At 42.7% G+C, this 16235-nt stretch overlaps 1 protein-coding gene across 1 annotated transcript in view; it reads right to left on the bottom strand.

Moving 5' to 3' along the window:
- The window catches only part of MED13L (mediator complex subunit 13L), a 173064-nt gene that overhangs the window by 43409 nt on the left and 113420 nt on the right, over nucleotides 1-16235 (bottom strand). The window contains 3 exon segments of the mRNA XM_039561361.1: nucleotides 1307-1498; nucleotides 1884-2078; nucleotides 3443-3588. Coding sequence (XP_039417295.1) covers nucleotides 1307-1498; nucleotides 1884-2078; nucleotides 3443-3588 — 533 coding nt within the window.

Raw genomic sequence — 16235 nt, 5'->3', positions numbered from 1 at the left:
ATACTGGTTGCAGAGAAAAGCCCATTCTTGTCCTTCAAATTCTACTTCTCTAGAATAAACCACCTCAATTCTGTCCCTCTTTTCCTGGAGGTCCTGTTTGCAAAATCCAGGATCACTCCCACTATCCTTTCCTGGACTCCAGCCAGTTTTCAATAGTATTGGGCAGAACCAAAGTGTTATTCCCGTGCCTCACACTAATCCAGTTTATGGATTCCATTAGTGATTCTGGACTGCATGGCATGTTTTCCCAATCCATTTCTCCAGTTTTTCGAGGTCTTTTAAAATGGTTTTGATAAAAAAGAATCCTTTCATTGTTTGCTGGAGAGGCAGCCCTCTAATACAAATTCATACTGCCCTCAAACAATAGCAGAGATCAAACAGAAGCCGTGACTGCCAGATTGGACAACATGAACACTTTTATATAAATGATAGTTTATAAATATTCAAAAATAGAATCCCCCTTGTGATACTGTACAAGTTTAACAGGGTTCTGAAAAATTTAAAAATACAACAGCACATTAAAATATGCATCAATACTTGAACAGAGATTGTTATTTAAATGTTGATTGTCTTGCTTCAGTTAGTTATTAATTGGCTTTTTGCTTATTTTAACTCTCACTTCCTTTGAAAAACACAACTCCAAGTGAATTCACATCTCACATTCTGACTTATTAGCAGTAAATACTAAATACTTTGATTGTCTTCATCTATAAGCTCTAATCACAGACAAGTGGATCCAGACAAGTTTTCCTCGGCTTTGCATCAAGGTTCAAAGGTTGGACTTGATGATCTTAGAGGTCTTTTCCAACCTCAACGACTCTGTGATTCCAAGACTGACCCTATTGATGTGACAGAACTATCCCATAAAGGCTAAGCTTGGGAGCTCCTCAGTGAGGGTATAACAAGGGTTCTTTAGTCCCACCTGGCTGCACAGTCCCACAGAAACCTGTAGGACCTTCGTGTCTTTGACACTTCTATTGCGCTGTGAAATTGGACAAGTGCTGCCCAACAAGTTCAAAACATCTCCAAGTTCGAGCAGAAGGTCACCCAGTGGTGAGAGGTTTGTGTGTTCCTTTGCAGCACTGCACACAGATGCACCCACAGAAAAGGGAGCTGCACCCAATTCATCCCGGTTTGTGTAAAGGCGTGTTCACAGCACTGGCTTTCCTTTAGCACAGACCTACAAATCCTCCCCCAACATTCCTCCACTGCCTGCCTTTACCCTGCCCTATTCACATGCTCACTCACTCCTCAGGAGCTGAGCAAAGCCCAGCGTCTGACTCCATCTCCCCAGCCCACTGCTTACCCATAACAGCCTGCTCTGGAGAGGTGGGGGGAGTCAGGGGCATCCCACAGGTACTGGCAGGATCCTTCACGCTTCCAAGCCCCTGCTGTCCCACATTTATATGGCCTGCAGCACTGGCACCATTCTGTGACACGGGGATGTCACTCTGGGAGATGAGAACAAAGGCTGAAGGATACACCATCCTTACACCCCCTGCAGAGAGATGGAAAACCACAAGTCTTAAACACACCTGATAATATCCAGCAACCACAGCTACTTCCACTTGTTTTCAATGTCTATTTGACAAAACTTATTATCTGAAATACAAAGAGCTAAGGAATTTCCATGCTAATATACACCCAGCCCTCTGTAACCAGTACAGAGCTGAAATGAGTAGCTCAATCCAGTGAATAATGGCATGTGGGATACAGGGAGTACAAAAGCTTGAGGCAACAGAACTACTCAGATGTTCTGGTGTCAAGAGAGCTACAAGAGAATATAGGAAAATTATAATGGCTGCTTCTGATTAATTAGATTTTTTTTTTTTTCCAAATCATGAGGAGGAAAATAATCCTTCAGGCAAAATATTGAAACTTACCAACAATGACTTCGACTGCCACAGGGAAATCGTTGTCATATCCCAGCTCTTCCTCCTCTTTCATGCCTTCCTTTTTCTTCAGCACCATGGGGTAGAAGTACTGCCACTCCTCCATCAGCTTCCGAGTGGCGGGGTCTGACATCTTGTAGGACTGGCCCGTGAGGGTCCCGTTCAACCCATAAGGACTCACCAGCACTGCAACACAGCAAACAGCAGCCCTGAAGGACCCACCAGCACCAGAGGATAGCAAACAGCAGCCCTGAAGGACCCAGCAGCACCACAGGATAGCAAACAGCAGCCCTGAAGGACCCAGCAGCACCACAGGATAGGAAACAGCAGCCCTGAAGGACCCAGCAGCACCAGAGGATAGCAAACAGCAGCCCTGAAGGACCCAGCAGCACCACAGGATAGGAAACAGCAGCCCTGAAGGACCCAGCAGCACCACAGGATAGCAAACAGCAGTCCCACAGCAGGGCTGCTCCAGCTGTGGGTCAGCAGTGTCTGCCTCCGGCGCCTGCACAATGAAGGGTCCACTCCAGGGAAAGCCACTGCAACACCCAGTACAGGTGTGAGCCCAAACCTACGGCACTGCACTGCTCCTGCACACCCCTTCTGAGCTAACACGGGACCCTGTGGCAGTTTGGGTTCATAACTTCCACAGTGAATGAATTTCCAGCAATCCCAGTGTAGTGAAAGAGCACTCAGGGATGAGCACTCATGGAAAGAACAGAGGACAGGAACACTTGAGACTTCTCAGCATTGAAAAGGAGAGATAATACACAAAGAAGAGTCACAACAAATAGGGAAAACTACTTGCTTAACAACAGGTATTTCCATTCTGACTCAACTTTGCTTTTAGTTGTATTTGATTTGAGTCATGAATTCATCTCACTGAAATAAAATGTATGATTGAAGTGCCTGAGCCTCTGTCAAAGCTTTACATTTAGACACAAAATGTTTTTCAATAAAGCTTCTATAAATTAACATCTCTAGACATGATCATTTCATGTGTCTCTGGGTGTTTTTTTACTCTGTGTTGAACTTTACAAAGATTTCTTGCTTTAATTGCTTTGAAACTATAATTTCAGACTGTAGTAAAGACAGCATAACTCAATGACTCAAAATTCTTAGGTGTTTTTCTTTTTTTTTTTTTTTGGTAGAGTATCACACAAAAATTGCCTTATGAATTTACTAAGCCATCAACTGAACTCTATAAAATTCTAATTTCTTACACTGGCAAATAAATAGTCACAGATACTTCAAGTTTTTCATTGTTTCTGCTACATTTTCACACCCACCCACCCCTTGTTTTTAAAATAAAACAGTAAACAGTTGCCAATGTATGAATGAAAAGCAGTCCTGAACCACATAAGCTCACATAGGGTTTACAGAGAGACCATGTCAGAAAACCACACGGGTGCACTGACTTTCTTAAATACTAAGTTTTTTTAAACAAAAATGCTTGATTTGTTTGGCATGTAACGTTAACAACAATGCGAATGGATAGAAAGTTCTGGGGAGTCATCCCCACATGGTTTAAGTCCCGGGAAGCTCCGTACCTTGGAAGGGCGAGGGGGAGGACTGGGCCATCTGGATGTGCTCCTCGGTGATCAGGTAGATGGGCTGGTGCTGCGCTATCTCCACACTCGTGCACACGTTGCTCTCCCCGTGCAGGAAGAACGTGAAGGCACACGACAAGTGCTCGCTGCAGCAGAGGGGAGACAAAAGGAAACATTTATCGGTGTTAATGGGCTCCAGGAGGGAAATTCAGAGCCTTGGAGGCCAAGCACACACCCTCTTGTCCTGTCCTGAGGCTCACTGCCGGGATGATAATCACATGACAGAGGGGTCTGTCACCACATAATTGACAATGTTGGCAACTGTCTCATAGATGTGTTTTCCTACTTCTTTCACTCAACAAATTCATTACAAATAAGTGGGATTTTAACCAGGATTCAAGCAGTGAAAAGAGGGGTCTTCAGAAATTCTTCAAAGTTCACCCCACAACGAGGTCCAGCTGAAAAGGAATAACAAGGGAATAGGAAAGATGTTTGCCTAACACCTCATGAGAATCTTGATTAAAAAAATATAAAAGCACATGAATATTACAGAAAGTTCTCAACAACCTAGGGTAAACCATGGATTTGCCACTGCTGACCAAACTTAGCTTGAAATGAATGGTACTGAAAATGTTTTCCCTTTATTCTACCCATAGAGTGACTCCCATCACAGCTAACTATTTGCTTAAATATTCCTTGCTACAAAGCCACCAAAAAAACCACATTTCATGTTTTTATCATCATTTTAATCAACTAAAAATGTACAGAGCTGCAGTAAGTGTGCAGACTTTTCTGTCCAATTCAAGAGCTGTGCACAGCTTTATGGGTGTTGGCTTTGGCACTGGGCCAGCCCTAATGGGACCTGTGTTTGAGAGACAGCTCTCACTGCCCGCACCAAGAAAAAAAACAGAGGTAACTACAGCCACTTCACTTCAGTGTTGAAGTCAACCAACTGCTCTACTGCTGCTGCCAGTTGTTTCTAGACAAAGGCACTGATGGTGTAGAATAGGGAGCTGCTCTAATCTCACTAAATCTCTGAATGATTCCACATATTGGGCAGAATAACTTGTTATCCCGTACCCCAAGTTACTCTTCTGTGAGCCTCAAATCCTACCACAAAAAGGGACCAGAAGAAAAAATTCAGTTGAGAAAAATCTGAAGGAAAAAGGCTACTGAAATGACAGGTAAGGGCTATACTTCCCTGGTGCTGCCATCCACAATTCTGAAGTATTTTGTAACAGTAATTCCACTAAATAAAAGGTTTCCTTATGTTTCAATTTTCACAAAGGAAAGAAATTTTACTATCCTCAGCGCTGAAGAAGTAAATTGATCATTGAGTTACATGGTGGGGAGAAGGGAGGGAACAGGACATGGGACAAAATGGGTCAGATTCCAGGTATTCCTATCCTGCCCCAAGAAGAGAAGCAAATCGATTAATGTAATAAAACCCCCTGAACAATGGATTTCTGCACATACAAGAAACACAAAATTACAGCCAAGTCCAAATATTTAATCAGATCCCATTCGTTTTCTTACACATGGTGAACACCTTTAATATAAAGAAGGTTTTAATAAATAAAATGCCCATGAGAAATCTGGTGTAAGAGCAAGCGAGGATAACGTCTGCAGAGAGTTCATGTGCAGCAGGTCAGCATTTCAAAGCAGAGAGCAAAGCTGTTTGCAAAGCAGTGATTTTCAACCCCTGTCTTTAGGACACTACACAGAAACACTCCGGATTCTGCAAGCTTCCCACAGGATTTAACTGTGGGTCTTGCTTGGCTGCAATTCAACCAAAGGGAAAAACTTGGGACATCCAGGGACCCTTTCAAGTGTCTTGCAAAGTGGTCTGGCATGAACAAATGTGCAATCTTATGCAACACTCACAGCTACCCCTAACCACTGTGAGGATAAGGAATACACCAAATCAGACCTTGAAACACAGAAGTTTTGTTTGTTTTTGGAAGGAAGGCAGTGCATGCCATGAACTTTCAACTGAGAATCACCTAGCACCAGAATTAGTAATTAAAATCAGAAAATTAGACAGCTTCAGACTAAGAGTATAGACAAACGATTATTGGGGGAAAGGCATACAAATACAATAGCAGCCCATTTCTCTTCCCTGAATGCCAGATTAAGGAATAACAGTAACGAATGTCACTGCTCATGCCCAGCAATAAGGACTTCAGCAGTGAAAGATGGAACATTTGTAACACTGGATCCAAATTAAATCAAGTGCAGCTCTAGGACGAGAGCAACAGAGCTCAGTCAGTCCAGCAGTGCTTTCCTTCAGACCAGAGCTGGTGGAGCTGCTGGCACAAGCCCCTCTGCCCAGCAGGTCTGACTCCAGCCAGACCCTGTGTCCTGCTGCCCTCCCTGGGCTCCCCCCAGCTTTGCCAGGCACTGACACACAAGTTAAGCTCCCTCTGGTGCCAGTCATTGCCATAAGCTCAGCTTTCAAGACCAAAAATAATAAAGATCAAGGCCTGGGGACTTCCTGCGGTCCCCATCAGCTCCTGGCAGGCTCTGGGTGAAAGGTTTCCTTTAGTAACAAATAAGAACTTGATTTGAGCACCCGCTGCTGAGCTGTGTCCCACTCTGGCATGTGCTCCCAAGCCTCCTGACATTCCTGTCTGCAGTACAGCTCACACCATTCCTGAAATACCAGCCCGAAGAAATCACTCTGGCTGCAAATGTGAGCCAGATCTTGGAATAACATCCAAGTGGAGAAACCTCACCCAACTCCAAGCAGCCAGCCCTCCACACAGCCCCAGGACAAGGCTTTACCTGATCCACCACTGAGCCCCACTGTACATCCAACCTATTCACACCAAATCAAGCTCCAAAACACACAAATGGTCCAGGTCCTCACTAGAATCTTCCAACATTATCAATATCCAGTTTTCCTACCAGATCCACTACTCTTTGCACCAACAAAAAGCTGAACACAAAATGCAAATCAGACCAGGGTTCCGAAAAACATTCAGCACCATGTTCAGACTGATTTTTTTGTTTTACTTACATTTATTTCAACCCAGTTCAAAAACTGAAGCAGATAGGCTTTTGAGAAGCTGCTCCACTATCTCTGCAGGTTTTTAAACATCCTCATTTCTGTACTCTGTCTGATCAGATGATAAAATGATCAGAAACTACCAGAAATGCACATGGAGTATCTCCCTACTCCCCAAAGTCTGTTGGAATACCTCACACTGCCAGCTCAGGACAAGTACAATAATATAAACATTGCTAATTCTGCACAGCTGTGCTGTACATTCGCTTTGCACACATTAATGAGTTACACCAGGAACTAAGGGCAGTCAGAGGCAGGGTTTGAGTCAAGGCTCCGACCCAGAGGTGAGGAAGAAGGCCAAAACTGTGGCAGTAAGGTGACATCCTGAGCAAGCCCCCAGCCATTCCTGATCCTAACAGGGGAATACAAAGTGCCATATATTCCCTACAAAAAATTCCAAATCAGAAGCCTGGACCAGACTGAAGCATCCCATGCATCAGAAAAATAAAGTTGGGGGCATTTAAAATTATTTATGCCTTGGGTGTGGTGTAAAGTGAAAATGCTCAGCCATGTGCCCATGAACTTAGCTTGAAATGTATTTCAGCTGGATTAATTCAGTATTAACCCTATTAGGATTTACCCTACCAGTTAAGAGTCTGAGGTTTGAATTTCTTCCTTTTCTGGCTTTTTTCAGGCATACAGCCAGTGCCACCAGAGACAGTGGCAGCTGCAGGAGTTTTCCATGGGAAACTTTGAACACAAACTTAAGCAAGACCTCTTCTTTTCATCCTATTTTATAAAAATTATTTTAGAGAGTGCAAATCTGTAACAGTACTCTGGTAACACTATGTAGGAACTCTTTTTTACAGGTACTTTTTCAGAAACCTTCCTTTGCTTTCCAGGTGCCTGACGGCTGCCTTGGTTAGGATGTCATCTTCTCCAGTGGAATGTATGGAACATATACAGTACATATGTTATTTCCACCTCTGGCTGCACTAAGGATAAGGTGGGAAAAATGCTGAGCACTGTGGCCTTCAGCCAGCAGAACACTTTGGTACACACCTCCAACAATATTTCCACTATATTCACTGAGACCTATGTGCTAAAATTAAAACAACTATTCCAATAAAAGGCATCTATTAACAGAAATACAGAGAAAAAGCAACATCACATAACCTTTTGTAACAAAAGATCTGTGTCCTTTTAACTATTGCTGGTATTTTTTTCTCCATAGCACAGAAAAATCCAGCTTTCACTTTGGCACCTAATCACCTGCAGCTGACATTAACTGTCTTTCAGGTGTTTCCTCTGGGATCTCAATTACCTTAAATAACTTTTGAGATGCCTAAAAATGCAGCTGAATACCTTGGCAATGTAGTATTTAGGACTTCCCATAACCTTTATGAATGCCAATTCCTCAGTTACTATGACTTAAAGAAAACAACTTTACATTAAATTTACTTATATATTAAAATCAGATGAGGATTACAAAAATCTGACTATGCTTAAACTCCACAGCACTGGCAGAGAAAGGAGAACAACTGATGGATTCAGGTGTTCATTTGTTGGGAGGTTTACACAAATACCCAGTGGAACCTGTATTATTCTGCATTCAAACTGTACATGAAAAAAATGTCAAATACTGCAATTCCTAACAGAGTTTGGAATGTATGTACTAATGTTTATCCTTACATAAAGTCAAACTGCACCCCACAGATTTCAAAATACACCACAAATGTGGAAATCAAAGCTGCCAGTAACAATTACTTTGGGATTTGGGGAAGGAGATGCTACGAAAAGCCTTAATTGAACACAACCAAGTTTTCTCCTTATTAGAGAGATATTAAAACAATAGTTTTCCGGTATGAATGTTGTCATTATTATTTTAAGGACTTGAAACCATTCCCTGAAAACCCCTTGCTGCCATGTAGTGCACGGTGTCTAAGCTTGCTTTGTCCCAAACACTGCAACCTCCTGACACACCTGGAAAGCGCAGTCAGGAGCCAGATGCCAGGACTGACACTAAAGGTTCCTTAGAAAAATACAGTGAAAATTTAAGAATCCTATACTTGTACGTATCAGTCCTATTTTTAGAACAATTTCAGGGCTGAGCATTTTTTAAATACTTATTTCTCCACAGAGGAGCTTGAGCTCCCATCCCCTGCCTTACAGGCTGCTGGCAACCTCTTGTTTCTCCTTTACTTTATAAGCAATTGTCCATAAAGCCACTGACTGTGTACAATTAATTATATTTTATGACCAATAAATTGTATGGCTGTTCTAATTCTCCTCAAAATTAAGGCTGGGATCTGAAAGCCCTCAAGTCACAGTTACCCCAAAATAGCTTCATCGAGTCTGATGTCAGAAAAGAGGCAGCAGCACAGGCACAGGCATTAGGAAAACAGTCAAATCACTTGTTTGATGTGGACTACAAAAAAGAGGGCATGGAAAGGCAAACTTGAAACAGAAGGGTAAGTGAGAGCAAATTAAATAATTTCCTTTAAAGTTTCTAAAGCAACAGGACAGGAGCAGGTCACAGTGGGGTCTGGGCAGGAGATGGCAGCACCTGGACACCCCTACAGTCAGTAACACCCAAACACCACAGTAAACTAGCAGTCCAGTATGAAAATCACCTCTTCTTAAATAGTCTGGAAATAAGTATCCCCAGAGAAGCCTGAATTTGAACAAGCTCCCACAAAGGGAAGAGAAGAAAGGCTGCCTCCTTTGCTGTCAGAGAAGGCAGAGCCTCAGTTCCAGAGCAGAGTGGCTTTAAAGGTGCCACTGCCCAGTTAAGGCACTGCCCTTAGCTGAGGGGAGTGATGCACTCCCAGAGTGCCCAGATCCTCCAGGACACACCATGGTCCAGGGAGGAACTCCAGGGCCCTGCCAGGCCGCTGCATTAGCAGGGAAAGCTTCCTCACATACACCAGGAGAGCAGAGGAGCACCTGGAACAGCAAACAAAAAAGGCCAGGCCATTTTCAGGCCCTTAGGGGAAATCACACATTCAACACCACAACTAAAGCTAGAAGGAAAACATTTCCAGGCATGAGACAATTCCAGAGTTTTCTGGACACCACAGCGTCCTGACAGCACACAGCCCCCATTTCTGCACCAGGCATGGGACTCCCACAGCCAGATTCTCTCCGCTGTGGCCCCAGACACAGATCCACACTGAAATATGGAAACACCAACCTGGAGCCTGCTGGGTGCTCTGTCACTCCACACATCAATCCCTGAGAAGTAAGGACCCACTGAATCCAGCATTCTCTGTGTGCTGGAGCCAAAGCAGGACTGAGGGCTGACACTGCCCTGCAGCTGGAGCTTGTCCCAAGGCTAATGAACACCCAGCTGAAAGCAGGTGGGGCAATTATTCCCCTGTATCACAGCACCTGAAACTTTTCTTCAGGCGAACACACTGCTGGCTCATGAACAAGGGAAACTGACGCCTGGTTACACATCTCTGCCTAAAGTCACTACTTTTTGTATGGCACAGAGTAAGAATAGGGGAAGCCAAGCTGCAGATGAAATCATATTGCTTTGGCATTGACTCCTTGTCTCTTGATTTTGTTATCTCTTTTTCTTCCCCAACTCAAAGAAATAAAAATAAGAGGGGGGAAGAGACCATCAGTTCCCAGAATTACCAGGTCTTTAATAATGGTATCTCTAAGTCCATACGTTGTCTCACATATTCTGTTGGGTTTTTTTACACACAGAAACTTTGTATACGTATTATTTGCCTTTAATGTTTTTCCAGTGGTGAAGTAAAGCACTAAGATAACAGTTTCACAATGCAGCAAGCATTTAGATAACATTATCTAAACACTTGCTGTGTTACAGACTTACTATGTCAACACTGCCTCAGTTGTCACCAGTAAAGCCCTTGCCAAGGCCAACACACTCCTCACCAACGGGATTCCCTCCCTGATCCCATCTCCCATCCTTCCCTGTGTGTAATAATGCATGCACAGGATGAGCTGCCAACCTGGGGGACACGGGGGTTATTCTTCCAATGGATCCATCAATCTGCAGTGTGACAGGGTAAGAACAGCAGCACCTGCACAAGTCCAGGGGCAATGCTGTGCATCCCATCAGCCCATTCTGAGCAGTAATTCCATTGCAGGAGCAGTAGGAACAAGACCCATATCAAGTCTGTGCTGGAGGCAAGGTCACGTCCAGCGTCCGTAACCTTCGACGGGAACACGGGACAAACTGCTCCCGTTTCCTGCCCTGGCTTATCCCGATGTCTCAGGCTGGGAGAGCTCCATGTCTGGGTTTTTTGGAGATGGACTGGACTGTTTACAGCACAGCAGAACAGGACTGGCTGTGAGTAAATGACACGGTGACAGAGCTCCTGCTGAGGAGGAGTTTGCACTGTAGTGAAGCGGAGCTTTGCCCCACAGCTCCTGCAGGGAGAGCCAGGTTCTGCAGCAACAGCCATCCCATGCTTGCCCTGGAAACTACACACAGAAATAAGCATATTTTGACAGTGTATTGAAGCAGTGTTTAATATCTAGTTCTGTTTTGATTAATGGATAATTTAACCATATAAGGAGCTCCTCCGGTGTACTGGCACTGAGAGATTCCCTTCCATGTACAACTGGAGTAGTTTTATTCCTGTGATCCTCAGTGAAGTACTACACCATAATAGGTGAAAATCTCCCATAAACATTCACAATAAACCCTTACTTTTCTATATCAAGTAAGTTTTGTGTGTGTTGAACATGGAAGTTTACTGATTTATTATTAGCTGCATAAAATGTGACTTGTCAAAACAGCCTGGTTTCGAATTGTTTCCCACAATTTTTAAGATGAACAGAAGTCATTCCCAGACTGTTGATGGTTACTGAAGAAATAATCCAAAATAACATCCTGAATAACTAAACCAGGCAGCAGGGCTGCCATGACCACTGCAATGTATTTATTTTCTCTACATTCAGGGACAAACCCTGCTCTTGGTATCAGTTAATACCAAAGGCAACACGGAGCAAGAAGGAAGGCAAGTCCCTGGATCAAGGATAGCATTTATCCTCATCCCATATACGCCGAAATACGGGACAATGACAGATGGCACAGAAGGTTGGTCAGTACATCTGCCAGTATGAAAATAAACCAGTTGAAGTCAGAGTACGGCAATGCAGGCTTTTGGTTTTCATGCTGAAAGCTCAACCTATTTGAAAGAACTGTGCAGGATTCCTGCTCTGGAAATGGGCTGTGATCCATCTCCAGTGGGATTGTCACCAGCAGATCAAACCACAGCAATCCAACAGTGCTGCTCAGCAGGTGAGGAGCATGTGCATCCTCCCACCAACACTCTGAAGTTAGGAACAGTTAAGGCATGTCAGCTTAGAAAAATCCTGTCTGCAATAGACAAACAGAGGTTATAGGGTAGATAAACAGAGCAGATCAACAGAGGCAGTTTCCCTGCAGCAGAAATTCAGATCACTTAAAATTTTATGTGCTAAATTATCTTTATCAAATAAAATCTGATTTTTACTAAATCTAGTCAATACTGGATAAAACTGGCCAAACCCAAAGGGTCTCCTGGATCTCTGAAATAAAATTCCTGCAGTGAAATCCCAGTGAACATTCCTCCCTTGGCAGAGGGATGGTGAGTGATGCAGTCAGCACTGTACCGCACCATGTAGCTCGAGGCACTAAGGATTACTGAGTCCATTATTTGTTACATTTGTGCTACACTTCAGAGCAGTGCTGATTTAGAACTACAACTATTTTGAATTATTTAAGATGTCAGTACCAAAAACTGATTCTACAAGTTTATTATATTCATTATGAATTAAAATTCATTGTGATGAGACACTGGATCCTGCCCTATTTAGAAAACATAGACATTGTTGTCACCATATTTCTACTGTAATACAGGATATAGACTTTAAAATACAATATAAATGCATACCAAAAAAGAAACATGGAGGTTATTAAAGTTATTTTCAGGCTAATGCCAAAACAAACACGTATTTTCCACTGGAAATTCTGAGCTTTTTAAGATGTATGTCCTTAAAAATCAGGAACTTGCTTATATCTGTAGCAGCATTACCAGGTATTCTAAAAACAGTAGTACCAGCTGGTGAAAACTACAAAATGGATTATAATTAACTAGAAGATTGTCAGAATGGATGCAGTATTTCTTGCTTTAGCATACTCAAAATACCAACACATCAGGAAAAATTGCACATAAAGCTTCTAAAATCCCTGCTGTTATCATCCTCCTGCCATCTCTGTCTGAAGCACTGTATTTCCACACAGGGTCTGAAATGGGTCCTTTGGAAAACCCATTTCCATAAAAGATCTGATACTCTTTCAAACAGGAATGCAGGCAGATAAGCTCATATATTCAATGTGCCCCATAACTTATTCATGGCACATGAGTAAGTTGCATGTTAGTTACATGTGGAATCTCCCCAAAAGCCCTCTTTCTCTGCTGTTAGTCTCAGCATTTTTTAAATACCATCCAGGCCTCAGAACTGTCATGAGCAGTTGTGCTCTAGAGATCAGGACTGAAAAAAATCCTTTTGAATATTAATAACCCCAAACTCCAGCATAAGCCTGACGAGGGCTGATGGAGGTTCACCAACCAACTATTGCCATTTTTTTCCAGCCTAAGGCATAAACTGACCTTTCCTTAACAACTCGGCCTGCAAAGTTTAAATGCTGAGTTCCCTGAAATTGAAGCTTTCTGTGGCAGTTTTATCACAGATAACACAGCTATCAGTTACTCTGGCTCACAACTCCAGCTCTATGGGTGACTGGCAGAGTCAAAATGATTTGTCTGTGGGTCACAGACCCAAACAGAGCTGAGGCTGTGGAAAAAGGCTTCCCCCTACCCCTCATAAAGTGGATAAAAATATTATCCTTTCTCTTAAGATTTGTGTTGCACGCTGGCCATCAGTGGGCAATTAACTTTATCCAAATTAAGTCAGCCCAGTTTTCAGTCTCACACCCGAACAACACTGAAGTCAGTGATGAAATCATGTTCAGCAGAGAAACAAAAAGGGTATTTAACACTCAAGTATGGCGGAGTATCAAACCACATTTACATTGGGAGTTTCATTTTCATAAATTAATGCTGCTCTAGGAGTAAAGCCACAAGTCATTAGTGATCCCTCAGTAACTGCTTTAGACAATTCCTTATTTAATATGTCCTTGTAGCACAGATTCAATCAAAGCCACAGCTGAGTTTGTCACCAAACAGCTTCGCTCTGTGCTCTACTGGATTCAAACCTGCACATTAAAGAAAAGCATCAACATGGGATAACACAGAAATTTCTTTGTAACAACTTGTCAAAAATTACCTAAATTCTGTCTTGATTTATATGGCAATTAACTCTGAAAGCTAGAAATTTAATGCATCTGATAATCGTGGCTTGAAATGGCTTTGATCCCAGTAGCCATTTGTGAGACATGATTACTCTAGAAGCCCCTGTAACCTGAACGAGCACTGTGAGTGGATGAGCATTGCTCTGTGTGTTTTATAGGCCTACATTATGTATGTGCAGTCTGAAAGGTCACATTATTTGTTTACGTAACACACGTGGTGGTCTTACAAATAACAGCTCTGAGTTCCTCAGTAACCAAACATTCCCTCACGTGGGAACACTGAGCTGGAACAACCACCCAGTGCTGGGCAAACCAGGCATGGGAGACCAAAAAAAATTTGAAATATGGGAACAAAACCAGCTTCAATGCCCTACAAGGACCCAGACTAACAGGTATGAGGTACAAGGGGAAATAATATGTAAACATCAGATAATTTCTCAGACTGCTCAAAGCATGGGGAAAAAATGAAGCAGACACTGCCACTTACTTCTGCTTGTTTAAATTAGGGAGGGGCTGTGTGAAGCTTTAAAATTATTTTATCCAAAATCTTCCAAGATAATCAGATAGTTCTCCTCAAATCCCAAAAATGGAGCTCAAAAATAATGAAAATGAAAATCTCATAAAAGAAAAGACAGGTGTTTCTTATAACCAAAGAACCTAATTTTCTCACAAGCAGCCAGGCTTCCCTCTCTCCCTGCTTTGTAAGTTAAGCAGCACTGGCATGGTAACGCAGTGCACAGTAATTCACAAGTTAACAGACACCACAATTCATTTGCTCTCTCCCAATTTAAATTCCTGCAGCCTCAGTCACAGGGATGCTCTCCAGACATGCACACAGGCTCTGTCACCACAGTCGGCAGCCAGAGCACAACCAGGGCGCGTCCTTTCCACGTCTGAGCCATACAAATAAAGCCCAGCCTGTCACAGGCTCCTCCTCTGCTCTGCAAGGCCAGCACTGCCTTGTTTCTGCTGCCTGCTAATGTAGGTTAATGCACCCTTCTCCCCTTCGCCCCTCGGAGGCTGAGTGCTATTATCCAAAGTAGCATTATATTAGATTAAGGCCATTCAGAAAGGAGATTCCTGGGAAAAACCAGCAAACTGAAGGGGAAGAAGGGCCACACGTCCATTTCTTGTTGTCATTAAGTTCACTGCACATAAATTTATCGGTTTCATTCACAAAGCAAGTACCTCAACGGGGGGAACTGTGGTTACCCAGTTTGTTCAACACAGAAATAAGAGGAAGAATGTTGTTCTCAAAATCTCAAAACTATTAATGCAGTTTTGATTTGTGCTGCTTACTGTGGGCTCCTCAAGGGAAAAGGAGAAGTAAAACGTTATATTGTGAGTTTTATGTCACAGATTCATACAGCCTTAAAAAGAAATTCAGACTCTCCAGGCATTAAATCCCTGTTCCCACTTTCAGTGTGAGCAAAGTTTAGTTTCTCCAGCAGGTGAACACCAGCACTGGGAGCTCTCCAGTGAGGAAGCAGCCCTGCTCTCAGAACATGGGAGCTGGGGACCTTCTGACTATCTCACACCCATTTAAAAATGGCAGCTGGAAAAGGATTTGTAAGTGCTGCAAGACTTGATCCCCCTCTTAAGTTCATTTCTTCCCACAAACCAAATCTTCTGATATCTTTACATGATTATAAACCTGTAATAATAACCCAGCATTTTGAATTACAGAACACGAAGAGAGATGAATCCTGATGGAGAGCTTCATTATTCCTAGGACTTGCAGCTGAACTCTTAAATGTGGCAGAACAACAGCACTACTGCAAAATGAAAGAAAATCATGTTCAACTATACCTTGATAAAATTAAACGAAAAGCCAAAACCCAGCCCATAAAATACCACCCAAAATGACAAAGCAAAGCCAAGTGCCTAAATCTCTCCACATTTCCTTGCACAGCACACCTTCCTCAAGCACCAAGGACCAAGCATATAATGCCCTTCACACGTCTACTGAAGAGCACAAGGTTTAATGAGCTACACAGAACGGAGACAAAGTTTTAAGAGACCTGAACCTCATTTTACAGCATGGTCTCAGAGAAAATTCGTTCTCCTTTGCTGTATGGCGTGTAAAAGAGCCTGCAAAAGCTGTGAACACCTCCTAATACACACTGAAATTTGTGCTGTAAGCCTGCTGCCAGCTGTCCTTTAGGAGGATGGCTGCACAAACTTATTTCACATGTGTCTATTATGCAGCATGATCACAATTAATGGAATAAATTTTATGATTCAAAACAAATTAAGCAACATGTAGAAAATTCTAAAACCATGAAAAATGCATTAATTTATTCATTGCCATGCATTTGTGATCTTTCCACTTTCCGAATACAGTTTAATTGACTTGTTTAGAGACCAATTAATCCCTTTACATTTAAGTCAATCACTGAATCCTCTCCAAATAATTTAGCTCCTACGTGCTGCCTCCCATTTGATGTCCC

This window comes from Corvus cornix, chromosome 15, assembly GCF_000738735.6.
Source record: "Corvus cornix cornix isolate S_Up_H32 chromosome 15, ASM73873v5, whole genome shotgun sequence".
In the NCBI taxonomy this organism is placed as follows: Eukaryota; Metazoa; Chordata; class Aves; order Passeriformes; family Corvidae; genus Corvus; species Corvus cornix.
The sequence above is the reverse complement of the archived record's forward strand: the minus strand, read 5'-3'. Positions and strand labels throughout refer to the sequence as shown.